Source organism: Salvelinus fontinalis, chromosome 3, assembly GCF_029448725.1.
Source record: "Salvelinus fontinalis isolate EN_2023a chromosome 3, ASM2944872v1, whole genome shotgun sequence".
NCBI lineage: Eukaryota > Metazoa > Chordata > Actinopteri > Salmoniformes > Salmonidae > Salvelinus > Salvelinus fontinalis.
In genome coordinates this window covers 38,085,090-38,112,519 of record NC_074667.1, presented here as the reverse complement: position 1 = coordinate 38,112,519, position 27,430 = coordinate 38,085,090, and the positions used below count along the sequence as shown (strand labels likewise).

Below are 27,430 nucleotides of genomic sequence, written 5' to 3'. Positions count from 1 at the left end.
TGATTGAAATATCAGTTTAATAATGTTGACTTGAATAACATGTTAGTAAACAGTGTAATTTATTGAGGCTATCCATGATGACACTTCATCAGTGGAATGTAATTATTCTGTATTGATTTTATTAAACCTAATCGGATTACAATCAAACGTGGGTTTGTTGGTTGGTTTTGTTTAGGCATAGATGTATCTGAAAATAGATCTAGTCATATTCCTACTAGTGATGGGAAGTTCCGCTCTTTTTACTGACTCTGATCTTTTCGACTCATTTCATTCATTTGAGTCAGTAATGTCCAGAGCACGCAGGACCCCCCTACTGGCAAACGATGAACTGAAAACTCAAAAGAGTAATGATTCTACGAGCCTCTCATTCACATGTCGTTCACCATAGGCCAGGGTTCACCAACTGGTGGCCCGCAGGCCAACAGGGGTGGTTTTATTTGGCCCCCCAAGTTTTCTGAGCAAAAAAACAATGGGTCAAGCATAAATTGGCTTTAAGTCAGGGCATTTATATTTATTGTGCTTCGCTGAGCAGAGCTGTGGTGAAGGGAGTTGTCAAGGAAGTGAGTTTGTGTCAATGCGGAGCTATACAGAGTCCTCGCCATTGTACAGAGCTCAATGTGGCCTATGCATGCCTCCGGAGGCTCCGCAATTGCTTCACACCATCCATATGGCGCCTGGCTTTAAAATGAAGGAGTTGTGACTCTCAGTCAGTAAAAAGAGTAATTCAAAAATAACCAATCTTTAGTGAACTGCACACTAAAAGGCTCTGCATGGTCAATTGTCATCTTCAGTGGCCATACAGCATTTACTGCATGCGGAGTCCGCAGAAGTCAGAGCAAACATACTTTTGGCGCTTTGCAGAGCTGTTGTCAAGGAAGTGAGTTTGTGTTTATACAGGACCTCCCGCCCACACCTACTGTCAATCAATAATCTCAATGTGGAGCTATACTGAGCCCTCCACATTGTTACATTTGAGAGGCGCGCAGCAATGCGCTACAGAGCTTGATTTGTTCTCTGCATGCCTCCAGAAACTCTGCAATTGCGTCACACCCTCCGTCCACAATTTCGGATCAAGCATAAATTGGCTTTCAAGGCGTCCTACGTGAGCTCTTGCGGATAGGAAGATGGATGAGGTCGGGGAACACCCTGGAATGCCGTCATCGGATGACATAAAACAGCACTATATCAGGTGGACCCTGTCGTCTTAAATTATTCATATGTTTTCACTGCTGCGCACCAACGTGCATGTAATTCTGTCAAGACTACGAGCTATGATTTGGACGATACTTTTGATTGTCCAGGGCATCCTGATCTTATTCATACTTGTTTCGAAACGCTCTAGGTGAGTACCCTTTTCTAAAATCACTGTTTTATTCGAGCTAATTTCTACTTTTGCAATGCATACATTGAACATAGCATGCATGCTTTTTGTATAAAACTGTATTGTAGCCTTTTCAAACTTGTTTTCACCTGTGCGCATATTTGCGTAGCCTACTTATATATGTATTGCCTACCTATCATAAACTAACCCAGCATAAAGTAGTATTTACCATAACCCTAAAATAATCTAAATAGATCTTGATAATATCATAGTTGTATTGAGCGATATATTTAAATGAGCTGTCGCCTGTCAATCATTCTTGAGAGGCACAATTTAGATAATTCTGAGTTTAACCAAAAACCAAGGGATTTACTATAAGAAGTAAACAACATTACTTAATCTGTTAGTTTAGTGGCCTGTTAAATAACAATTTATCCTCCCACTCAACGCTGTGTTTGGAGTTTGGTTAAACAGCCAGACTTCAAAACTTCTGTCGATTTAAGGACTATTTCTGCTGGCCAGTTAAATGTAAAGTTGCGTGTCTCAAAGATTTTGTATCAAAGGTTCATGAAGGCACATCTGTTTTCATCCCTGTTGCTGTCTCCTTGGTTGTGAGGAACTGATGGGCTTGTTCTATTCTAAATGTTAATGGGAGAGTTCTGGTTTTAGAACTTCCTGGAAAAGCTGTATATATTTTACACACAGCTGTGTTACACAATGTACTGATAAGAGCCAGGCATGCAGATATTGATTCAATTGATGTATGGGTACAGTCACTATATTAAAATACAAAATATGTGCAATCAGTAATGTTGATATGAACAAATATAGGTATGAATATTAGCTGTTCAAAATTAATTGTATTCTGTTATTTTCTATACAGGTCAGAGAAAGAGCCACCTTTAGATAAAGGAGTTATTCCATGGTTAGGCCATGCCCTTGAGTTTGGAAGAGATGCTGCCAAGTTCCTAACCCGTATGAAGGTGAAGCATGGCGATATCTTCACGGTAAGAGTGGCGATATCCTCCTGACACCCAGCAATAAATGTTTGTTCTCCAGTGGACATCAATTCTTTGTCCATATCTCTAAGGCCATACAAGCCACAGTATTACGTCCTGTTGTCCCTTTGAGATGACATTCTGGGCTTTTCAATGATGTCACATGTGTGAGGTTGTGACTTTGACAACTTTATCTTCCTGGTTCCTAAAAAAATGGCTGCTGTCAAAATGAGAACATTTTATAGAAATTTGAAAAGAAGTGTGTAATTATTATTTTTGCGACTTTGATATTCAACTTGTTTTCTAGTAAGTGAATATCTCAGGAATAGTTAAGTGAGTTGTCAGTACTGTGTAATATTTTTTTTCACATGAAATAAGAGCTTATAAAGAAATATCCTCTGTAGTGGACAACCGGATGCCGCAACTCTGTTTTTCACCTACTTTACCCATTGACTGTAATGTTAAATGTTTTCATATTTACGTCCTAATGACCGTTACAGATAACAATTTTGCACTTACAATAAAAGATAAATAACAATATTTTACAAAATCTCAATCTTAGTAATGTTTTCTTTTCACCCCAAACACTTCTTTGGGGTCTCAGGAGGATATAAAACACTATCCTCAATATCATCTACGTAAATGTACCTTAACCTGATCATCTGTTCTTGCCTTAATTCTCGAATACATCTACAGTAGATTCAATTCTTCACCATTCAGGGTGAGTGTTTGTTTGTGTCACCCTTATTAATTGTGTTTCTGTGTCTGTGTGTGTAGGTGCGTGTGGCTGGACGTTATGTGACAGTGCTGCTGGACCCCAGCTCTTATGATGCTGTGATAGAGGACTCTGTGTCCCTGGACTTCACACGCTATGCACAGGTTCTCATGGACAGGATCTTTAGCCTGCGGCTCCCCCATCACAACCCTGCTGTAGAGAAGGCCATGATGAAACAGTACGTCCCTATCGTTATCCCTAGCACAGTGTCACTCGCTCTTTTATGTGGGCCAGCCCAAAAACAGCTCCACATGCCTATTGATATGGTCAGAGTTCAAAATGACATGTTTTAAATAAGACAATTGAGGACAGCATTATCCAGCCAATAACTGGATCCTTACACAGGTATAATACACAACTGTGTGTGTGTAAAGTTGCTGCCTGGCTCCACCGTAGTCTAAATCAAAATGTTTCCCTCCCTGAGACAGAAAGGTTTCTGGGACCAGGGAATACTACATCAACCATCACAGATATCACTACCATCAGCATAAGTTGGTAAGCAAGATCGCGACAACAGGCATGGACGCTCTGTTCCTAGCTCCCAGTCAACTTTTCTTGTTGGTTATTACTGCACTGTTGGAGCTAGGAACATAAGCATTTCGTTACACCCGCGATAACATCTGCAACATATGTGTACACCAGATGGAGGCTCCTCAGAGGAAGAAGGGAAGGACCATTCTCCTCAGTGAATTTCATAAAAACAAAATAGTGAAATATTAAAAAAGTTATCCTTTTTTGATAAAACTGTACTAAATATATTCACGTCACCAAATAATTGATTAAATCACACTGTTTTGCAATGAAGGTCTACAGTAGCCTCAGCAGCACTCTGTAGGGTAGCACCATGGTGTAGCCTGAGGGCAGCTAGCTTTTGTCATTCTCTAGGTCCATTGACTTCAATACAAAACCTAGGAGGCATATGGTTCTCACCCCCTTCCATAGATTTACACAGTAATTATGACAACTTCCGGAGAACGTCCTCCAACCTACAGTATCAGAGCTCTTGCAGCATGAACTGACATGTTATCCACCCAATCAGAAGATCAGAGAATGAATATAGTACTGAAAGCATAAGCTACAGCTAGCTAGCACTACAGTACATAACATGTTGTGAGTAGTTGACTCAAAGAGAGAGAGAAAGACAATAGTTGTACAGTTTTGAACAAATTAATTTCTTCCGAGAGAGAGCGAGAGAGATTTGGCTAGCTATATTTGGCCCTATTTTTTTTTAAACTTTCACTTATCTAGCGAATGCAGCTAGCTAGTTTAGCCTACTCAAACACCCGGCTCAAACAGAAAGGGATGCTATTTTAGCTAGCTGGCTTTAAGTTTTATTAATTTATTGCCATCGGGGCCCACCGGTGTAACTGCTTTCTGACTTTACACTGTAGTGCATGATTGTAGTGGGTTTACTAACGCGTTAGTTCTAGTAGCTATGTTGACTATGACGTGACAACGATGTAGGCTGTGTGTAGCAGTTAGCGGTCATGATATGAAGGTTTGGCTTGGAAAGTTTTTTTTGCCTGGTCAGACAGCTGATGTGTTGTGCACTGAAGTCCACAAGCGAAGGGAAAAGTTGAGAGGAGGAGAACGTGTAGATAGTTGTGAGAAGCAAATATATATATATATATATATATATATATATATATATATATATATATATATATATATATATATATATATATATATATATATATATACAATGAGCAAAGTGATCATGCTGTTTTAATGTGGCTGCTATGAAAGGGAATTCTGTTTGCGTGTGATCAGAGGTGTATTCAATCAGCCAATTCTGTTGTAAAATGTTTCTTAAATGGAAGCAAACGGAACAAAACGGGGATAAACATACATACATTTGTCCAATAGAAAATCACATTTGCAACTGTTGGATTAATGATTACACCCTAGATCAGCTAGATGCAGGCAAGAGTGTACAAGGCAGTACTGAATGTGTCACTGTAACGGTTCTCGATGGCTGAAGGAAGAGTGGACCAAGCAGCGTTTAAAGTGTTCATGATTTAATTTTTAAAAAACACATCGAACAAAAACAACAAACAGGAGAACGAAAGCGAAACAGTTCTGTCTGGTGCAGACACAAAACAGAAAACAACTACCCACAAAACACAGGTGGGAAAAAGGCTACCTAAGTATGGTTCTCAATCAAAAACAACGATAGACAGCAGATACAGCAGATACATCATGCCAACAGTGGAGTGGAAGATAAGAGGTCATGCTACATTCACAGAGTCTGAGAGTCTCTCTCCTTCCTATTGTCTTCCCTGCAAGGTGGATGAGTGGAGGATAAATTCATGTGCAATATTTAGCTTTCCTGTTCCTTCGACTCTCCCTCGCTACTCTTCTCAACCATCATCAAAGATTCTGCTCCGTGACGAGGACATGGACAGGTACCTGCCTGGTACATGCCTGCCTGGTACATGCCTCTGATTGAGAACCACACCCGGCCAAACACATAGAAATAGAAAACATAGAACAAAAACATAGAATGCCCACCCCAACTCACGCCATGACCAAACGAAAATAGAGACCTAAAAAGGATCTATAAGGTCAGGGCGTGACAGTCACTGTCTGTCACCTTGATTACAAAAAAAATATTTTGACCTGTTCACCTACATTGTAAACTCGTTCATAGGCTATGGTTGTAGCAACCTCATAATGGATACATGGAAAATGTGAGTACCTACAGTGGCTTGCAAAACTATTCACCCCCCTTCCTATTTTGTTGCCTTACAACCTGGAATTAAAATTGACTTTTTGGGGGGTTTGTATCATTTAATTTACACAACATGCCTACCACTTTGAAGATGCAACAAACAAGAAATAAGACAAAAAACTGAACTTGAGTGTGCATAACTATTCACCCCCCCCAAAATAAATACTTTGTAGAGCCACCTTTTGCAGCAAATACAGTTGCAAGTATCTTGGGTTATGTCTCTATAAGCTTGGCACATCTAGCCACTGGGATTTTTGCAAATCTCCAAGGCAAAACTGCTCCAGCTCCTTCAAGTTGGATGGGTTCCGCTAGTGTACAACAACCTTTAAGTCATACCACTTTGACTAGGCCATTCCAAGACATTTAAATGTTTCCCCTTAAACCACTCAATTTTTGCTTTAGCAGTATGCTTAGGGTCATTGTCCTGCCGGAAGGTGAACCTCCGGCCCAGTCTCAAATCTCTGGATGACTGAAACAGGTTTCCCTCAAGAATTTCCCTGTATTTAGCGCCATTCATCATTCCTTCAATTCTGACCAGTTTCACAAGCCCTGCTGATGAAAAATATCCCCACAGCATGATGCTGCCACCACCATGCTTCACTGTGGTTATGGTGTTGTCGGGGTGATGAGAGGTGCTGGGTTTGCGCCAGACATAGCGTTTTCCTTGATGGCCAAAAAAGCTGAATTTTAGTCTCATCTGACCAGAGTACCTCCTTCCATATGTTTGGGGAGTCTCCCACATGCCAAACACCAAATGTGTTTGCTTATTTTTTTCTTTTACTTTTTGATATAGGGGGCAGCATTTTCACTTTTGGATGAATTGCGTGCTCATAGTGAACTGCCTTCTACTCTGTCCCAGATGCTAATATATGCATATTATTATTACTATTGGATAGAAAACACTCTGAAGTTTCTAAAACTGTTTGAATGATGTCTGTGAGTATACTAGTTCCCATGCTTTTAAAATAACGGTTCTGTTCTGGAATAGTATGGATCACTTTCATTCCAGGTTCAGTTTCTGTTCCTTGAAAAATGTCATTATTTTCCAGTTTTCTGTTCTGTTCCCTGAACCAGTTCCAACCCCTGGTGCATACAACAAATGTGCTCACCTCCCACCATGCTGTTGCTGGGCACTGTTTGTCACGCCCTGACCTTAGATATCTCTGTTTTCTATATATTTTGGTTAGGTCAGGGTGTGACTAGGGTGGGTACTCTAGTTTTTTGTATGTCTAGGGTTTTGTATGTCTAGGGGTTTTGTAGGTCTAGGGGTTTTTGTATGTCTATGTTGGCCTGATATGGCTCCCAATCAGAGACAGCTGTTTATCGTTGTCTGTGATTGGGGATCATATTTAGGCAGCCCTTTTTCCCACTTTCTGGTGTGGGATCTTGTTTTTGTATAGTTGCCTTGTGCACTGCAATACTGCACGTTTGTTAGATTCTTTGTTGTTTTGTTGTAAGTTTCACTATTAAAACCTGTTTGGGATAGGGGGCAGCTTTTTCACTTTTGCATGAAATGCGTGCCCAGAGTAAACTGCCTGCTACTCTGTCCCAGATGCTAATATATGCATATTATTAGTAGTAGTAGTATTGGATAAAAAACACTCTGAAGTTTCTAAAACTGTTTGAATGATGTCTGTGAGTATAACAGAACTCATATGGCGGGCAAAAACCTGAGAAAAATCCAACCAGGAAGTGGGAAATCTGAGGTTTGTAGTTTTTCAAAGCTTGGCCTACCGAATACACAGTGTCTATGGGGTTGCACTTCCTAAGGCTTCCACTAGATGTCAACCTTCTTTAGAAACTTGTTTCAGCCTTCTGCTATAAAGGAGGGGGGAATGGGAGCTGAATGAGTCAGTGGTCTGGCAGAGTGTCTCAGGCTCGTGATGCAGAGTTAGCTCTCGTTCCAGTGCTTTGCTACAGACGATAGAATTCTCCGGTTGGAACATTATTGATGATTTATGTTAAGAACATCCTAAAGATTGATTCCATACATCATTTGATGTGTTTCTCTGACCTGTAACGGAACTTTGAGTATTTGTCTGGACCTAGTGCTCATGAAGATGGATTACTGGGCTGAACACGCTAACAACTAGTGGCTATTTGGACATAAATGATGGACTTTATGGAACAAATCAGTAATTTATTGTCGAACTGGGATTCCTGGGAGTGCATTCTGATGAAGATCATCAAAGGTAAGTGATCCATTTTATCTATATTTCTGCTTTTTGTGACTCCTATCTTTGACTGGAAAATGGCTGTGTTTTTTTTTTACTTGGCTCTGAACTAACATAATCATATGCTGTGCTTTCGCTGTAAAGCCTTTTTGAAATCAGACACGATGGGTAGATTAACAAGATGTTTATCTTTCATTTGCTGTATTGGACTTGTTAATGTGTGAAAGTTAAATATTTAAAAAAAATATTTTAGAATTTCCCGCGCTGCCTTTTCAGCGGAATGTTGTCCAGGGGTTCCGCTAGCACGCTGCGCCTTGGTCCGATCCTTTCAATGAACGTGACACTGTTGTGGAACTACCTCAGTCTATCTCAGCCATATCGTCATTGTGTTGGTTACAGTGCTATAGTGCTTACTTTTTGGCTATACTGTGCATAGACCACTGTCTCTGTGTAGTGGATTTTGAATCCACAGTATCAGTGTTTTGTACCCTGCCACACAGGTTTACTACACAGACATAGGATAGTGTTTCTTAATGCTAGGACCACAGGTGTTTTATGGTGTTTTTTCACATTATATAGGTAGGAGTGAATTACAGGTTTGGTCTTGATGATGAACGTTCCTCTCTCTTGACCTTAATTTCTTGACTTAAACCTTTGTGTCCTCAGGCATTTTGAGGGGGAGAGCCTGTCCTGCCTGAGCAGCACTATGCACTGCCATCTCCAGTCCCTGCTGCTGCAAGCCCAGAGGCCTTGTCACAACCAGACTGACTGGAACACGGACGGGCTCTTCAGCTTCTGTTACAGTCTTCTCTTCAGGTATGTTTGGAGGGGTTCAAATTGTCATGGAAATTACCACTAAGGATTTAAAGTTAAATTAACAGGTCTTTAGTATCAAGGCTGGAGAGGTTACAACCAACTTAATACTCTAAGTACAAGTTTGTCTGAAGGGATGCTCTCCCTTTAGCACTCTTTATACTCATGCACAAACTAGGCGTCTCTGCTCTCAGGGTGCAATAATCTGATAATGACCTTGCACACACAGTTTCTAGGCGTTGGGCTAAAGTAACAATGTGTCCCTTTCTGTTCTTCTATCAGTCCCTTCCCTGAGAGCAGTCACAGAACATCCTAACACAATAATCAGGACTCAATATGCTACATGCATTTGCAGAGACACAGAGGACACTAAAAATGTCCTCTACACTCCCTCCTTTTATCACCATATGTGATAACAAAAATGTATTTTACTTCTTAACATACATTCAGTCTATCATCAGGAGTGCATTTAGTAAATACTGATTCTTACATACAATAGACAAAAATCCATCTTCATATTTAATACCTTTCCCATTACCCTTCACATTATAAGGTTGCTGTTGTTTAACAACCTAACTTAAAACCTTCAGGTATTTTATCAAACATGGATACTAACTCATTCTTGTATATTACCATCAATTGTAGGGGGAAAGGGGAGTTCCTGGAGAGACAGCAAGTTATCAGTATCACCTTCTTTAGTAGCATTGAACATGATAGTTGCTGAGATTCTAGTTGCCAGGGAAGTACAAAAGGCCTTACATCAAGAAAGCAAAATGATCAAACACTTCAAACAAAAGATTCCAGCTATTACCCACTGAGCTATCTGGGAGCCCCAAGCTCCAAAGAGGCCTTTCAGCAAACCAGTAAACACCCACTCTGATTTCCCAGAATGAGACTTTGTAACTGTGGCAATGTAGTTAGCAAGATCAGTCTCATTTGATGACACATCTGGGACAAAAGTGCAGTATTCGTCGCCAATCAGTGCACAAGTACCCCCTTGACCAGCCAATAAGTAGTTTTGCAGGGCCACCTTACGGGGTGCTTTTACTTCCACATTCAGAATAACAAAGGCGTCTCCAGTAGTATTTTCCATTTTCTCAACTTTAATAGCCAAATCTCGAATTTGATCTGAGGCACATGCAACTCCATATTGGGGCAGCAAAACACGAGCGAATTGGGAGAAGAAGGTCTGCACCTGAGTGACATCTGCAAGGGATTACTTATTAAAATGAGTGGTCGGCTGATGATAGTCTCTGAACAGAACCCTCAATTCTGTTTCAGTGTTTCCAAGGACTCTCATGGCCAGCACCACAAACCCAACAGTACATGTCCCTCACCAATTAGGTGATAAACTATAAGAAGCAAATCTGCCACACAACCAATAGGTACCATTTGGGGCTCCTTTCAGTGTGATAGACTTATTTTAAACAACAACTGTATAACTCACATTTCCTGGTGCTCCTGTAACAGAATCATGTACTACAAGAGAGCAGTTATTGCTACCATTCACCAACATAGTACAGTTACAAACATTTTCACCCAAATGGTTACTCCCAATTCCTCTAATACACCAGGGGGCTACCAGGGATTCTATTATAGGGATGGGTGGGTCACTGTAATTGTTTGGTCTAGGATATACAAGGCTGACAATAACATTGTATATCGCAAAACAAGTCATGGGGTTGGGATTCATTGGGGAGGGGGGAATTGGCCAATGACAATTTTGAGGACAGTTGAATAGTTACGTTTTACCCCTGCAAGGAAACCCCTACATATGTGAGACCCTTACCAACTCCCATAGGACACAACCCACATACCCAACAAGAAGTCTTTTATGAGGTGACATTTGCCATCATTCCAGCTTGAGAGAGAAACAGATTCCCTCCCTCATCTTGACCTTTTACTTCAGTTTTCCTTTGGCTGACTTCTCCTTCTGGACCACTACTCTGAGTCTGCGGTGGTCCCTTTGGCTCGGGACTTTCATCTTCACCTGAACAGTCAGTCACTGTAGGGCAATCAACGGTTCCAATCAGCACAATGGTGCAGATCCAGGGTGGCCACACAGCCTAAGGGATGGGACTCCCGCCATCCTCCTCAGGGGCAGGAACTTGTCTGCAGTGCGAGACATGAATCCAGGTGTCCCTCTCAGCTACCGTTTTACCGCAGTTCGGGGTGGTCAGCAAAACCTGATATGGTCCTCTCCAACAAGGATCCTTCCAGCTCTTTCTTCTGTAGTCTTTCAACATCATGAAGTCGTCAGGGCACTGACAATGCTCAGTTCCTCCTGATAGATTGGGCAGAGAAGCCTTCACCTGTGGGAAGAGTCTTAAGAACATTGTTAAGTGAGACTCAGTATGCTCCCAAGTCTTCTTTCATTCCCTGCAACGGCAACCTCTTTTGAGGAAATGGCGTGTTAGTCATTCTCATGGGTTGCCCTGTCAGCACCTCATGGGGAGAGAGACCAGTCACTGTGTGGGATCTGCTTCTCATGCTTATCGGTGCCAATGGAAGCACCTTCACCCATGTCAGGCTTGTTTCACCAATCAGTTTAATCAATAATTTTTTGGGGGTTTTGTTTTCCGTTCTACCGCAACCCCAGATTGAGGATGATAGGCACAATGGTTTCTCAAATCAATCTGTAAAGCCTATGACAGGGACTGAACAATCTCATCCACAAAATGTCAACTATTGTCAAAGGAGACTTTTGACGGCAGACCCCACCTTGGTATGTATGATCTCTCTCAGAAGAGCCTTTGCCACAGCTGCTGCTGTAGCTCTCCTGAAAGGAAAAGCTTCAATCAATTTTGAAAATATGTCAACAATCACCAAACAATACTTGTTCCCCTCACAAGGGGTCAACTCAATGAAGTCCATCATCAAGTGCTCAAAGGGGCCCTGTGGCCAGAGATTGGACACGTAGGATACTGAAATGCTGCATCCAACATTATTAGTCATACAGATCACACATTTCTTACAAAATAATTCTGCAAACACCTTTAACAAGGTATTGGAAAGTACAATGGGGCATGGCAGGTCTATTAGAATCATCAAGCCATACACCTGAGGTGTCCTTGTGGCAGTGTTCAGCCCACCGCCTTATCTCAGTCGCATCAGCTGCTGCCTGCAAAACAACAACATTATTAGGAGAGAAGAGGTTAATGGGAACAGGAACTGCTGCCATCTGTAGAAAGGGGAAACAGAATAGGAAGCAGCCAGCTTGGCTGCACAATCAGCTTTAACGTACATGCTCTGGTTAAACCAAATAACTCTGCTGCATGAGCAGAGGAAGAGGAAGTCTAGCACTTTCCACAGTTTGAACAGCGGTGACAACCGCATAGCCTACTAAAGGTTCACCCTTGTCGTTCCTGAATTCAAAAGAGGAACGTCTTTGTGCAGCCAAGCTGGTTGCTTCCTATTCTGCTTCCTACAGTCCATCTCAATGGTCAATGGGTTAAGCTCAGTACATATTTTCATGCTTAGAGTAGTATCCCACATGCCTAAAGCCAACTCCCTGGTACTGTGTCAATGATTCTCAGACACAAAAATATGGAATGGTTTGGTGTGGTCAGGCAAACCCTAAATAGGGGGTCAATAGTAGAGCCTGCTTTAACTTAACCAAGGCTAATTCAGTCTCAGGGGTCCATTCCACCACTTCAGACATTTACATCTTTCTGCCATGAATGTCTTGGCATGTGACAAATAAAGTTTGATTCGAAATACAATCCTGAGGAGGCTGTACTGTGTCCTCATAGTCTTTCAACCATGGGCGGCAGTATCCAGCCTCTCCCAACAGAAACATCATGTGCTGCTTAGTAACAGGTTTAGGCGGGGACTTTAGGCTTGAGGCAATATCTTTAGAGAGGGCGTGACCATCAAAAATAATAATAAAATAATAAAAATTATGTCATGACCCAAATATTTAACAGAACTTCTACATAACTGCATCTTAGAGGGGAAAACGTTGACCATTTTCAGCTAAGAAAATCAACAATGCCTTAGTATCTTCGTGACATATTTCCTCAGATGGGGAACAGACCAACAGGTCATCAACGTATTCAACCACAGTACTACATCCAGAGGGAATACAACCTTCCAGGTTCCTCGCCATTTCCTGGGCAGAAACGACAGGTGATTCAATGTAGCCCTGTGGCATCACTGTCCAAGTAATTGTTTCCCCAAGAAACGGAAAAGAGTACCAATACTGTGACCTAGGGTCAACAGGGATGCTGACAAATGCATTAGCCAAAACTATAACCGAAAAACAATAGCTGCCTGGGGGAACTTGGGGAATAATAGTAACTGTGTTCAACACCAAGGGTGCTCTTGCGTGAACAGCATCATTAACTGTTCTAAGATCTTGCACAAAATTATATTCACCAAATGGCTTCCTAACAGGTCGAATAGGGGTGTTACACAGATAATTTGGGCATGAGATCAAAGACCCATTTTCAACCAGGGTCTCGTGGATGGGAATAATACCCATTTCTGCTTCTTTGTTTCAGATGGTACTGATTTTTATATGGTCTGTGATTATTCTTCGGGACAACTTTCACTGGGGTGGCACCTCTCATCTTCCCAATATCAATCTTGGAGACAGCCCAGAGCTGTTCTGGCACTTCATCCAGCCATAGTATGTGGGAGTTATCTTGAGACACAACCATCATATTCTCGGTAGGAATAGGTTATTTCTTTGGTATCGTTCGGGTGGTAGCCCAGAAAGGAGAAAAAGGTTGCTGTTGATGGTGGCCCCTTCTCATCACCTTCCCAGGCCACCCAATCAGTGGCTGTCATCACACTCTTCATCCAAGGGTCAACATCTCTACATTCTCCCCCCCCCCCCCCCCCCCCCCCCACAATTTTCTTTTTAATACTACAGTGTGGGACAGCACCTGTTACTTCATACAGTGCTCTCTGTACATCAGACAGCAAAACTCCGGCACCTGTAAATTCCTCACCGTAGTATATTCCATCAATTGTCACTTCCATTCTGCTTTTCTGCTTTGTCCATCTTTGTTGATATTCAGGGTCTTCTTCACACGAGCGGACCGCTGCTGTGCAGTGAACATGTTCTGGGACCTCCCATGCACAGTGGTGTGGAGAGGTAAGTGATCTCTCGTAGTTCACCTTCCACCTCAGGATCGTTCAAATGCCAGGCATAATAACACTGGGACATGCATGGGTATATCTCATTTGTAGGGGAATGGAGGGACAAGCCTTCAGCAGTGCATGCAGCAGTCAGATTTATCTTGCACATCAGATCTCTTCCCAAGAGGTTGACAGGGCAGTCGGAGGAGTACAGATTTTTTATTTAGAGGGGCAGATAGCAGCCCCGATGTCTACTACGAATTGAATTTTCTGGCCAAGTATTTCAATTTCTATCAGGGGATTTTCAGCAAGGTGGTAAGTTTCAACATCTAGCATGTGGTTCTTCATCATCAGAGTGTTCTTCTGTTTCCACCTCATCCTATGTTTGTTCCCACCAAAGGGATTTCCAACCCTTACATCTACAAGGAAGTCCTGGCCATTCCCATTCACCCTGGTCATCTCCATCACCAGGACAGTCCCATTGAGATAATGGTGCCGGAGGGGATGGCTGCCGTTTTTACGGGCTCATAACCAAATTTGCTTTTTTTTTCACATTGTAACTTATTTTGTATATAATGTTGCTGCTACAGTCTCTTATGACCGAAAAGAGCTTCTGGACATCAGAACAGCAATTGCTTACCTCAAACTGGACAAAGATTTTCTCTTTAATGAGTCTGACGCGAAGGATATACTGCTTCCCCGAGACCAGGCCCAAATCCCTGTCATTTACATGAAGAAAAGACTGAGATACAGGGGGCGGAGATCGTGGTACCTTGTGAGAATTTGTCGGGGAGTGGGTTAACTGCCACTACCATCCGTCCTATTGGCCAATGTGCAATCACTGGAAAATAAACTGGATGATCTACAATTAAGACAATCCTACCAATGGGACATTAAAAACTGTAATATCTTATGTTTCACAGAGTTGTGGATGAACGACAACATGGATAATATAGAGCTGGCTGGGTTTTTCATGCATCGGCAGGACAGAGCAGCTACGTCTGGTCAGACGAGGGGCGGGAGTGTGTGTCTATTTGTCAATAACAGCTGGTGTGCAATGTTTAATTTTAAAGAAGTTTTGAGGTATTGCTCGCCTGAGGTAGAGTACCCCATGATAAGCTGTAGACCACACTATCTACCAAGAGTTTTCATCTATATTATTCGTAGCCATCTATTTACCACCACAAACTGATGCTGGCACTAAGACTGCACTCAACGAGCTGTATAAGGCCCTAAGAAAACAAGAAAATGCTCATCCAGAAGCGGCACTCCCAGTGGCAGGGACTTTAATGGAGGCAAACTTAAATCCGTTTTACATCCTTTCTACCAGCATGTCGCATGTGCAACCAGAGGGTAAACATTTTTTGGGGGCAAATCTAACCATAATTATATCCTCCTGATTCTTGCTTACAAGCAAAAACTAAAGCAGGAAGTACCAGTGACTCGTTCAATACAGAACTGGTTAGATGACGCGGATGGTATGCTATAGGACTGTTTTGCTGGCACAGACTGGAATATGTTCCGGGATTCATCTAATGGCATTGAGGAGTATAACATTTCAGTCACCGGCTTCGTCAATAAGTGCATTTACGACGTCGTCCCCACAGTGACCCCCACAGAAGCCATGTACTACAGACAACATCCGCACCGAGCTAAAGACTCAGAGCATGCGCGGACCAATACTCAAGTGTCTTCATTGACATTTTCAACCTCTCCCTGACTGAGTGTGTAATACCTACATGTTTCAAGCAGACCACCATAGTCCCTGTGCCCAAGAAAGTGAAGGTAAACTGCCTAAATGACTACCACCTCGTAGCAGTCACATCGGTAGCCATGAAATGCTTTGAAAGGCTGGTCATGACTCACATCAACGCCATCATCCCAAAAACCTTAGACCCACTCCAATTCGCATACCGGCCCAACAGATTCACAGATGATGCAATCTCAATCGCACTCCACACTGCCCTTTCCCACCTGGACAAAAGGAACACCTATGTGAGAATGCTATTCATTGACTATAGCTCAGCGTTCAACACCATAGTGCCCACAAAGTTCCTCACGAAGCTAAGGACCCTGGGACTAAACACCTCCATCTGAAACTGGATCGTGGACTTCCTGACGGGCCGCCCACAGGTGGTAAGGATAGGCAACAACCCATCTTCCACGCTGATCCTCAACACGGGGGCCCCTCAGGGGTGCGTGCTTAGTCCCCTCTTGTACTCCCTGTTCACCTACGACTGCGTGGCCAAGCATGACTCCAACACCATCAATAAGTTTGCTGATGACACAACAGTAGTAGGCCTGATCACCGACAAAGATGAGACAGTCTATAGGGAAAAGGTCAGAGACCTGGCAGTGTGGTGCCAGGACAACAACTTCTCCCTCAATATGAGCAAGACAAAGGAGCTGATCGTGGAGTACAGGAAAAGGAGGGCCGAACAGGCCCTCTCGAGTCGAGAGTTTCAAGTTCATTGGTGTCCTCATCACCAACAAACTATCATGGTCTAAACACACCAAGACAGTTGTGAAGAGGGCACGACAACACATTTTCCCCCTCAGGAGAGGCATGGGTCTTCAGATCCTCAAAAAGTCCTACAACTGCATCTTCGAGAGCATCCAGACCGGTTGCATTACCGCCTGGTATGGCAATTGCCCGGCATCCGAACGTAAGGCGCTACAGAGGGTAGTGCGTACGGCCCAGTACATCACTGGGGCCAAGCTTCCTGCCATGCAGGACCTGTATCCTAGGTGGTGTCAGAGGAAGGCCCAAACAATTGTCAGACTCCAGTCATCCAAGTCAGACTGTTCTCTCTGCTACTGCAAGGTAAGCGGAGATTTAAAGCGGTAAGAGGCTCATCAACAGCTTCTACCCATAATAAAAATAAATACCCCCAAGCCATAACACTGCTGAACAAATAATCAAATGGCCTCCCGGACTAATTACATCGACCCCCCCCCGGCCCCCTTTGTTATTACACTGCTGCTATTCACTGTTTATTATGTACGCATAGTCACTTTACCCCTACCTGTATGTACAAATTACCTTGACTAACCTGTACCCCTGCACATTGACTCAGTACCGGTACACCCTGTATATAGCCTTGTTATTGTTATTTTGTGTTCCTTTTATTTAGTTAATATTTTCTTAACTATTTCTTGAACTGCATTGTTGGTTTAGGGCTTGTAAATAAGCATTTCACGGTTGTATACATTTTTATTTTATTTGCTAAATGTCCTGGCTTGCCACAGTTGTAGCAGCTCCAGTCTCTTCCTCCAGAGGCGCCTTGCACTCCTCGCCCTCTTCCCATTCCTCTCTCAGCATCATCCTTGACCTCCAACTCCACGGTATCCTCTTCCTCCAGCGAAAAACATAAACTGTGCAGCGTGTAGTTTAGCTCCAGTCTTGGAGTTCTTTCACTTAATCTGTCTTTCTGCATGGGTGATTTAAGGTTTGACATCAGCTAGGGTCTTTGTCTCCCAGCAAATGCATGTATGGGTCACAGCTGTCTTCAGGTCTTGTCGCAGGCTAGTAACCACGGCATGGCACAGCAGGCTGCCATACTTGGTCAGGTGTCAGATCAGAGTGGTGGAGGAAGATATTCTCCACTCGTTCCTGATATTCCTCAAAGCTCTCATCGGCCTTCATCATGGTGGAATGTATTTCTGCCAGTCTGTGTGCTTTTGGGTATGTTGTCTTTACATTATCAAACACAGCAATGAGTTGGTCAGCACGGTTGGCTCTGGTTGCATCACTGTTCCAACCTACCTTACACTGGTTCCACTTGAACTTCAAACACCGACAGGGCATTTCCTCACTTTCACAGGTGGGGGGGTTATACATGGCAATGATTGCTCTCACCTCTTCTTCAAACTTCACAGTATCTTTCGCAGGGTCAGTCCATGCTGTCCAATCTTCTGTCTGACACAGTAGCCCCTTACCAAATTTCTTTGCCATCACTTTACTGGGTCTCTTTGGTGCCCGATCTGGGTCTTTATATATACTTTTACTGTTCCATTTTCCCATTACTACTTTTAAATTTACCTTACCAGTTTACATTACTCTAACAATTTACTCATACCTCAATCATTCTGCGAACTAATTTCCCTTTTTCAGTAAATTAGTCAATCATACAAAAATCATTCCACTCAATCACTTACTATTCTCTAAATCCTTAAATGGAGTTCCCAGAACTTCCATGTAGATCCCAGAACTAAGTAAGTACTAAATAAGCTGTTAATGACCTTGCATACACAGTTTCTGAGCATTGGGTCAAAGTAACAATGTGTTCCCTTCTTTCTGTTCTTCTATCAGTCCCTTCCATGAGAGCAGTCACAGAACATCCTAACACAATAATCAGGACTCAACACGTTACATGTAGTCACGCATTTGCAGAGACACCGAGGACACAAAAAATGTCCAACTCTATTCTTCTCTCTTGACTCACTCACTCACCCACACGTCCCCCAGGGCCTACGTCAAAAACCTGGGATAAACAGTTTACGCACAAGCCCGTTCCACGAGCCACTTTGTTTGTAAATACACCAAGAAGAATGTTGAGTGGCACGTAAGAGGCATCTAATGAAAGAGCAGTGCCACCCATGCTTATTTGAGCCTCCCTCACACAAACACTATGCTTCTAGACTGCCCTTCCTGTAGCACTCTCCACGCCTGCACACTGTAGAAGGCTTTTTATTTATAGCGATGCCAGAGATGTTTGAGTTGGTCATTTAAACACTCAGCGTCCTAATGCGAAGCAGATAATGTAACCATTACTACTTTTCGCGTGAGAGAAGTTTATACTAGTAAAGGCCCACGCTGTGAACACTAATCAGGTGGGTGAGCAGTGGAACACAGGAAGAGTACCTGTTGACCTTAAGTCGGAGGACATCGATAGGAAATGAATCTTAACCATCACTTAAGGCAACTTCAATCAATGTAATGACTATTCTTTGACATGGTTTCCTATGCGTAATTGCTACCTAAACTAGCAAGCTCTGTTTGTTTGGCATACCACCTAGTCTTGTATATCTGAGACCTCAGGTAACATGCCGGATCATTGTTACATTGTGGGAGGCAACCTGTCTGACTAGGGAGACTACATACTACCTTACACCCACAAACTCACCTACCCACTCTCTCTCCCTCAGGGCAGGGTACCTCACACATTTCGAAGGGGAGCAGAAAAGTAACAGAACAGACCCCATTGACGTTTACGCGGAGTACCGGACGTTTGACAACCTCCTGACCAAAATGGCGAGGACCACACTAAAACCAGGTGACTAAATGAAACATGGTCTCTGAAAGAAACATTATGAACCACAAGGTTTTAAATCTGTGTAAAAGTACAATGGCAGATGGATGTGGGAGTTGATCAAAATAAAGAGTAATTGTGTCCGATCTTAGGGCTCAAATAATTTTGAATGTGGTATTATAGATTTAATGTTTTACCCTAATTTTTAATGTATTATAAAGATTGAATAGAGGGAGAATTCAATCTGTATTATTATCACTTTATATGACTCAGCTTTTTTTATCATTGTGTCATCTGGCTGTTTGTGATATGTCATTTGTCCATGGACTCACTGTGGTGACCTCATCAGTGAAAGGACTTTAAGTTTGTTTCTCGGTTGCCATGGTGCGATCACTGCAGTGAATTATTTTATCTGAACGGGTCATATGTTTGAATCCTATTTCCGATTCACACTGGCATATTACTCATGGACGCTATGTCGTCTTCTCTCACTCTCACACCTGTTTCATACTCACTGTCATACTCACTCACTGTCTGATGTTTCATACTCACTATCTGATGTCACCTGACACACCTATGTCTTCTCTCACCATTTCACTGTCACCTGTCCCTTTCATCCCCTTATCTCCGATTATACTCTTCTCTCACGATACATACTGTATATGTTTTTACCTCTAGACTTACTACCACATATCTCCTGTTTCTGATAGTATCTGCCCCACCCGTGTCACTACTGTCACCTCTTTCCATTCATATGGCATGTGGATATCATTGATGTTTCATGTCACATGACTCACTCATTGCTTCATCTTTATGTCATGCTCATTTACATTAGTAAAATACAGTGCATTCGGAAAGTATTCAGACCACTTGACTTTTCCCACATTTTTTAACGTTAGCCTTATTCTAAAATTGATTAAATTGTTTTTTTCCCCGTCATCAATTTACACACACTACCCGATAATGACAATTTTAAATTTTAGCAAATGTATTAATTAAATACTGAAATATCACAATTACATAAGTATTCATACCCTATACTCAGAACTTTGTTGAAGCACCTTTTAGCAGCGATTACAGCCTCGAGTCTTCTTGGGTATGATGCTACAAGCTTGGCACACCTGTATTTGGGGAGTTTCTCCCATTTCTTCTCTGCAGATCCTCTCAAGCTCTGCGAGGTTGGATGGGGAGTGTCGCTGCACAGCTATTTTCAGGTCTCTCCAAAGATGTTCGATCAGGATCAAATCTGGGCTCTGCCTGGGCCACTCAAGGACATTCAGAGAAGCCACTCCTGCGTTGTCTTGGCTGTGTGCTTAGGGTCGTTGTCCTGTTGGAAGGTGAACCTTCGCACCAGTCTGAGGCCCTGAGCACTCTGGAGCAGGTTTTCATCATGGATCTATCTCTGTACTTTGCTCCGTTCATCTTTCCCTCGATTCTGACTAGTCTCCCAGTCCCTGCTGCTGAAAAACATCCCCACAGCATGATGCTGCCACCACCATGCTTCACCGTAGGGATGGTGCCAGGTTTCCTCCTGCATAACTTTATTTATTAAATAAATGTAAAAAGTATCCAAATATTGTGTTATATGTTCACTCAGGTTCCCTTTATTTAATATTTGGTTTTGGTTGATGATCTGATAACATTCAGTAAAACTATGTAAAAATAGAGAAAATCAGAAAGGGGGCAAATACTTTTTCACGGCACTAATCACATTAACTCTGTTTAACCTGTGTGTGTGTGTGTGTGTGTGTGTTTGTTTGTTTGTGTTTACTCTTGACTCACCTGTCTGTGCCTATGTGTTTTTGTATGGGTGTCTGTCTGTCTGTCAGAGGAGAAGAGGACTGCCCAGAGTGTGCGGGTGCGTCTGTGGGAGCTGTTGGCCCCGGCGGGGCTGGGTGAGGGCTCGGGGTCCAGCACCTGGCTGAGATGCTACAGGCACCTCCTGCAGGAGGAGGGAGCTGACGAGGAGACACAGAGGAGAGCCCTGCTGCTGCAGCTCTGGGCCACACAGGTCAGTCACATTCAATGCCCTAACTCACCTCCCTGTGAGTTCTGTCATTGTTACAAAGCAAGGGGTGCCCAGCTATTTAAAGCTGTTCTGAACAGGTCTCATGAATGATTGGTGAAAATCCCTGTTGTTCCATTACACACATAGATAGAAAAATTCCTTTCTATTCAATAGCTTTTTGGAGGCGGGCCAACAATGACACCAAGTTATTTAGCAGCACACCCTTCTGGCTAGCAGCCATCTTAAACATGACAATGTTCCAATACAAAGACGCTCACATGCCAATGTCAGATGCTAGTCTCGATTGGTTAGGCTTACCCTTTGTCAAATTCAGCTTTCAACACAGTGCGCCTCTCAAATTCTGATTCTACTGTGCCTGTTTGTCTGCCACACCTTTTATGCCTTGTCCAACCATTGTAGAATCGTTTTATAATAAGTGATTATTCTTGAAAGACTAGAAATAATTACGAGCCCGTGCAGTGCTTTAAGATGAATACTAATGCTGTATTCTCAACCACTGGAGTGTATGGAAAACCCCCAGAACAGATAGACCTTATTTTAGTGTTGTTATCTAAGAGAGGGCAGCTATACTATCTCTATGTTAGACTACTGCGAGTCCCAGTGGCCTTCAACTACACATGGCCTCAGTGGGATTGTCTCAAGCTGTGTTTCTCTTCCGTGCTAGAATTGTTGTCACAGAGTGACACTGCAGTCTGCTCCTCCTGCTCTAATAAGTATTTCACAACAGAAAGACAGACATGAGTTTAATACTCATCTTTACCACAAGAGTGCACTGGTAGCCTCTTTATGTAGAGAAAAGTGTATGATGTCAGCGAAATGAACCCTTGGAATCCCAAGATGGAAAAAGTAGGCTGTAAACACAAAGATGTCTTCAAGTGCATCTGAACACATTCTGAGACTAAGTACATTCTGAGTACACTCTGCTTAGCAGGGTTGGGGTCAATTCCATGAGCCCAACCCTGCTGCTTAGACATTACTTCACCCATTGAGAACTGATAACTGCCTCTAACATTTCCCACAGACACATGATCTACCATCATCATGTAACTCTTGATTGCCATCTTTCAGTTCCCTTTTTTTCAGTAACCCTAATAATTTAGTTAAGAACAAAAGGTGTTACCAACAATATCCTCACCAAACCCAGTCTCCTCCTTGTGGTATTATATTGCATACAACTCCTAGATTGTATATTGTGCAGTTTATTACATAGGAAACATTGTTTGGTCTGGAGGCAATGTAAATTCAGTGGTCTTTCCAGTCATGTACAAACACAGAGAGATGGCCATGGACAGGCCAGTGTGCCCTCAAACACTCCATACTGAGTATCTGTTTGGTGTCTAATGTATTTCCTTTTGAATTAAGCCATTACAGCACTTACTTCCTGACAGGAAAGGATTTAACTGTACAGACAAGTGTTGGTTGCCCTTTGTGTGAACTACACGACTATGAGAGAAAATAATAAGAGCTGTCATGTAGTGTGTAATGTTCTCTTCTCCGATTACATAATTGCTACCTGTACAATCTCTCTGTGAACTACCAAAGAGGGAACTCACTGTCATTGCCTTCATATCAATCTTCATTTGTTGCCAGGGTAATGTTGGACCTGCTGCATTCTGGCTCTTGGGTTTCCTGTTGACTAATCCTGAGGCCATGAGGGCGGTGAAGAAGGAGTTCAGCAAGATCTCAGGGCAGGACTCAGTACAGTGTCCCCTACTGGACAGGCTACAGCACACACCTGTGTTTGGTGAGGGTTTCTTGTTTCATGGGTCATCTGCACAAAGACAAGGAGCTTCATCCCTATGGGCACATGTACCCTAATGAACAGGGTATTTCTGTTTAAAATCATGAAAGAGAGAGGGGAGGGGGAAAAAGAGATGGAGAGGTGCTGAGAGGGGGAGAGGAAAATTGAAAAGAGAGACACATACAACACACACACACATACACACTGTTCCCAGGCGAGTGGCCACACAGTCTTTCCCTGAGACCCTAATGAGCTCAATGACTAAAAGACCAGGGCAGATCCACCTGCTCAGACTATGAAAGATGCTCTCAATTAGCTAATGGCTCCCATGTCACCATCAACAGGTGGTCTAACCTCTAGTGCAAATAATGACACTAACCTGAATATAGTAACCTGACTAGCCCTTTTTAATGTGTAACTCCTCTGCAGGGAGTCATCAAATAAGAATGACCTTGGTGAATCTATTATGAGGACATAACCCCTACAAAACCCCAAGCATTTCACTACACCCGCAATAACATCTGCTAAATATTTGTATGTGACCAATACAATTTGATTTGATATGCCTAATGAGTCTGTGTACATTAGTGTTCATCTTCTTCTTTTCTTTGCCCTCCCAATCCCAGACAGTGCCTTAGAGGAGACGCTGAGGCTCAGTGCTGCCCCCTTCATTACCAGAGAGGTAGTGCAGGCAAAGACCCTGCACATGGCCGATGGGCAGGAGTACAAACTCAGGAGTGGGGACAGAGTGTGCCTGTTTCCATTCATTAGCCCTCAGATGGACCCTGAGATCCACCAGGAACCACAGGTATGGATGTCACTTGTCCCTCCCACATTATCAAAGAATAGCTCCCTAATTAATGGACAATAAAGATTAGTTTCAAGTCCATCTGCGCATGTTGTCTATCCTATACAACACTAGTTGTATTAATTGTATAGCACAGGTTGAAGATAAGGTACAGTAATAATTATTGACATTTGTTTACATAAGGAGGAAGCACACCTACACAGTTTCTAAAGTGCCCCTGGATTACTGATGGAGAGGGAGAAAAGGTTAAACCCGTAACACAGGACCACTACAGGATTAGCCTGTATGGCACAGGAACACAAACAGAAACACAGCTAATAGGTGTGGGAAGGGATTTAGTTACACGGCTGTGTCATTCTGTTGTCCTTCTCCACCCTACAGTACCATCCAATTAGTGGAATATGCAGGGAAATTGAAATAATAGGCTAATATTGCCATGTGATATGATATGGTTGCAGGAAGCGTGAGGGAACGGTCATGTTTGATCATCATTTGTCAGTATGAGCTGGATTCACTGCTTTACCTCCCTGTGTTTCGTTTCATAGAGATTCAAGTATGACCGCTTCCTCAACCAGGAAGGCTCTGTGAAGAAGGACTTCTTTAAAGGAGGGAGACGGCTCAAGTACTACACCATGCCATGGGGCGCGGGCACCAATGGCTGTGTGGGAAAACGCTTTGCTATCAGCTCAATCAGACAGTGAGTGTCTGAGTGTTCTCTGTGGGTGTTAGGGGAGGGCAGAGGAAGTCGGAGGGGGTCAGAGGTCCCCACCTCACCAGAGTCAGGGACAAACTAAATTCTGGGACAGACAATTGATTTGGGGAGATGGAAGGCTTAGCAGCTGTTTGTGACTACGCAGACTCCTCCAGGTGTCTATGCAAGATTGGGTTCCAGTGAGATGAATTTCACTGCTATGCAAATATCCCATTCCAAAGGAAAATACAAATGGGGTATGCAAAAACTGGTATATGCAAATAGAAAATGTTACAGTTTAGACACGTTTGTAATGTATTATGTCAACAACTTACCTATTGTGTCTCTCTCTGTGTGTTCAGGTTTGTGTACCTGGTGCTGTCTCATCTAGAACTGGAGCTGTGTGATCCAGAGGCTCAGATGCCAGAGGTGAACACCAGTCGCTATGGGTTTGGAATGTTGCAGCCTGAAGGAGACCTGGCCATCAGATATAAACCTAGACGGTCACATTGAAGACAGAGAGGGGTGCGGAGATCTCTCAAACCAGACATCAATTTATGCTCATATCAAAGTGTTTGACATATGTCAATATAAAGTCAATATATGTCAATATAAAGTATGTATTTTTGTAACAACACAAATGTACAGTGTAATGTTATTGTGCTATTTATCTTGAATTATAATTTATATATTTCACTTTAAAGTGTTTGTTTTTGTTCTTCACTATTTTGTTTATACAATATGCTGTATCAATGATTAGCTTGGCTCAATAAAACCAGCCCCAAGTGTTTAAAGTGCTTTCCATATAAACTCTTGCCCCACCTAATTACAATGATATATATTTTTAAATGTTCACAACAATTTGGAGCTTATCCCAGTGATTAAATGGTGTCATAAATCCCCTCCAGTCTCATGACAGTTGTGTCCATTGCATCAGAGAACTATTTGGTAGATGCTTTGAGAGTAATGGGGTGGCTGGCCACTCTCTAAACAGAGCTAACCACACATTCGTTACACTGACATTGCCCTGCTGGTCGGGGGCAGAGTGAATGGAAAGTTTAGATTTATATGTCATTTGAAAATAAATGAATAGCCCAGTTGACCAATAAGAGCTGACCTACTTTTTAGTCACTCTACATTACTGAGTTCATATCCCTCTCACGGGTTTCTGGGGATCCCAGCAGCATAACGTTGAGTGGTAAGCTTATGCATGTACAAAGAGGTTACAATTGTAAAGCATGTTGTACCCAATGATGTATATAAACCCTGGCTTGCTGAAGCAATGTATTGCCCATTGAGAAGCTTTGGAAACCACCGGTCGGCCATATTGGCACTCCCTAGTAGGAGCAGTCCTCCATAGGAATTAATGGAATTCTACAGTATTTTAATTAAAAGGACAAAATGACATGTATTTAAGTATTTGTTGTTTGTAATGGGGACAGTAACATTGGTACTCTCTAAAGAAAATACATTAAGGAAAATGTTTTCTTTTTTTTAAATGTTTAGTTCACATAATATAATTTCAAAGTATGCGTTAAGGCGTCTGTAGTAGAATAAAGGTGTCAAAAACGAATGTAGACATTAATAAATGCATTCCTATTGCTTCCTAAATATTTTGTACAATTGAGGAGTACCAAGATAACTGTGAGGTTTCTTCAATAAAGCGCCCCCTGTCAGTCATCCTAGGTTTGTACTGTACACATCGTTGGTTGTACCAAGTGCAATGAGGGTTCCTCAAATGACAAACTTTGGAGACCCGCAAATGACCCTCATATCCAGATTGAATAACTTTGTTATAATAGCCTAATAGGGTATAAAATACAATAGAAGGCATATCATAGTAATGATGTAACATAGACACCTGCTCTCTCTTGTGCACGATGGTGCTGTTGAACCCCATGATTGCTGCTTGATTTGTTCTCTTAAGTTTTTGTGTCATCATGTACATTGGCCATTGATCATGCCTACTGCAGGGGACACCAAAGCAGCTACCTTGCCAAGACTGTACATCTTGTAAAATACCTTTAGCTTAGATCTTTTCCCACAAAATACTGGTTAATGATGATACTAATATTTAGTCTGGTTTGTGCAAATTATAGTCTAATAAGCTACTGTACATAAAAGTTGCTTATTGCGCTAAATGGATACATTTCAAAAATTTGTTCTGATTTAAATGGTGTGATTTTTTAAAATATTTCCTAAATAATGTCTTATTTGATTATGAAAGCCTTCGTTGTTTGCTTAAATAGAGCACTTAGTGGTCAATATCATTATTTGCGGTTTACAGAGTAGACCTGTCATCATTATGTACTAAATGTTGGCCGTTGATCATGCCTACTGCAGGGGACACCAAAGCAACTACCTTGCCAAGATTGTAAATCTTGTAAAATATATATGTATACACTAGTGTGCAAAGCTGTCATCAAGACAAAGGGTGGCTATTTGAAGAATCTAAAATCTAAAATATATTTAACACTTTTGGTTACTACATGATTCCATATGTTATTTCATAGTTTTGATGTCTTCACTATTATTCTACAATGTAGAAAATAGAAAAAATTATTTGCTACGTCACTCCTCCACCGGGCTGACTCCCTTCCGGTGTGTTCTGGGTTATCAACCGGCCCTTGTTCCGTGGACCCAGGGCCAGACCAGCGCTCCTGCGGTGGATGAATGGTTCAGGTGCGCAGAAGTGTGGAGCGACGCTCACGTGAGACTCCAGCACACCATCCACTGTCAGAAGCAGGCAGACCGCCACCACAGTGAGACTCCAGTGTTCCACCCTGGTGATCGTGTATGGCTCTCTACCAAGAACCTCCCACTCCACCTGCTCTGCAAGAAGCTGAGCCCCCAGTTTGTGGGGCCGTTCAAGGTTCCGTGGAGGGTCAGTGATGTGACGTATAGATTACAGCTCCCCAGTGACTACCGCATCTCACCTTCATTTCATGTCTCCCTACTCAAGCCGGTGGTTCCTGGTCCCCTGGCTGAGGCTGTCCCCCACGACACCCCTCC

At 42.6% G+C, this 27,430-nt stretch overlaps 1 protein-coding gene across 1 annotated transcript; it reads left to right on the top strand.

Moving 5' to 3' along the window:
• The first annotated feature begins 997 nt into the window (after positions 1-997).
• LOC129847178 (prostacyclin synthase-like) lies at positions 998-25,971 on the top strand. Its single transcript, XM_055914990.1, has 10 exons — positions 998-1,342; positions 2,205-2,328; positions 3,097-3,272; positions 8,666-8,815; positions 19,046-19,173; positions 20,979-21,160; positions 22,769-22,922; positions 23,546-23,727; positions 24,273-24,424; positions 24,781-25,971. The coding sequence occupies exons 1-10, from the start codon at positions 1,218-1,220 to the stop codon at positions 24,929-24,931; spliced, it is 1,524 nt and encodes a 507-aa protein (XP_055770965.1). The 5' UTR covers positions 998-1,217; the 3' UTR covers positions 24,932-25,971.
• Positions 25,972-27,430: the final 1,459 nt, after the last annotated feature.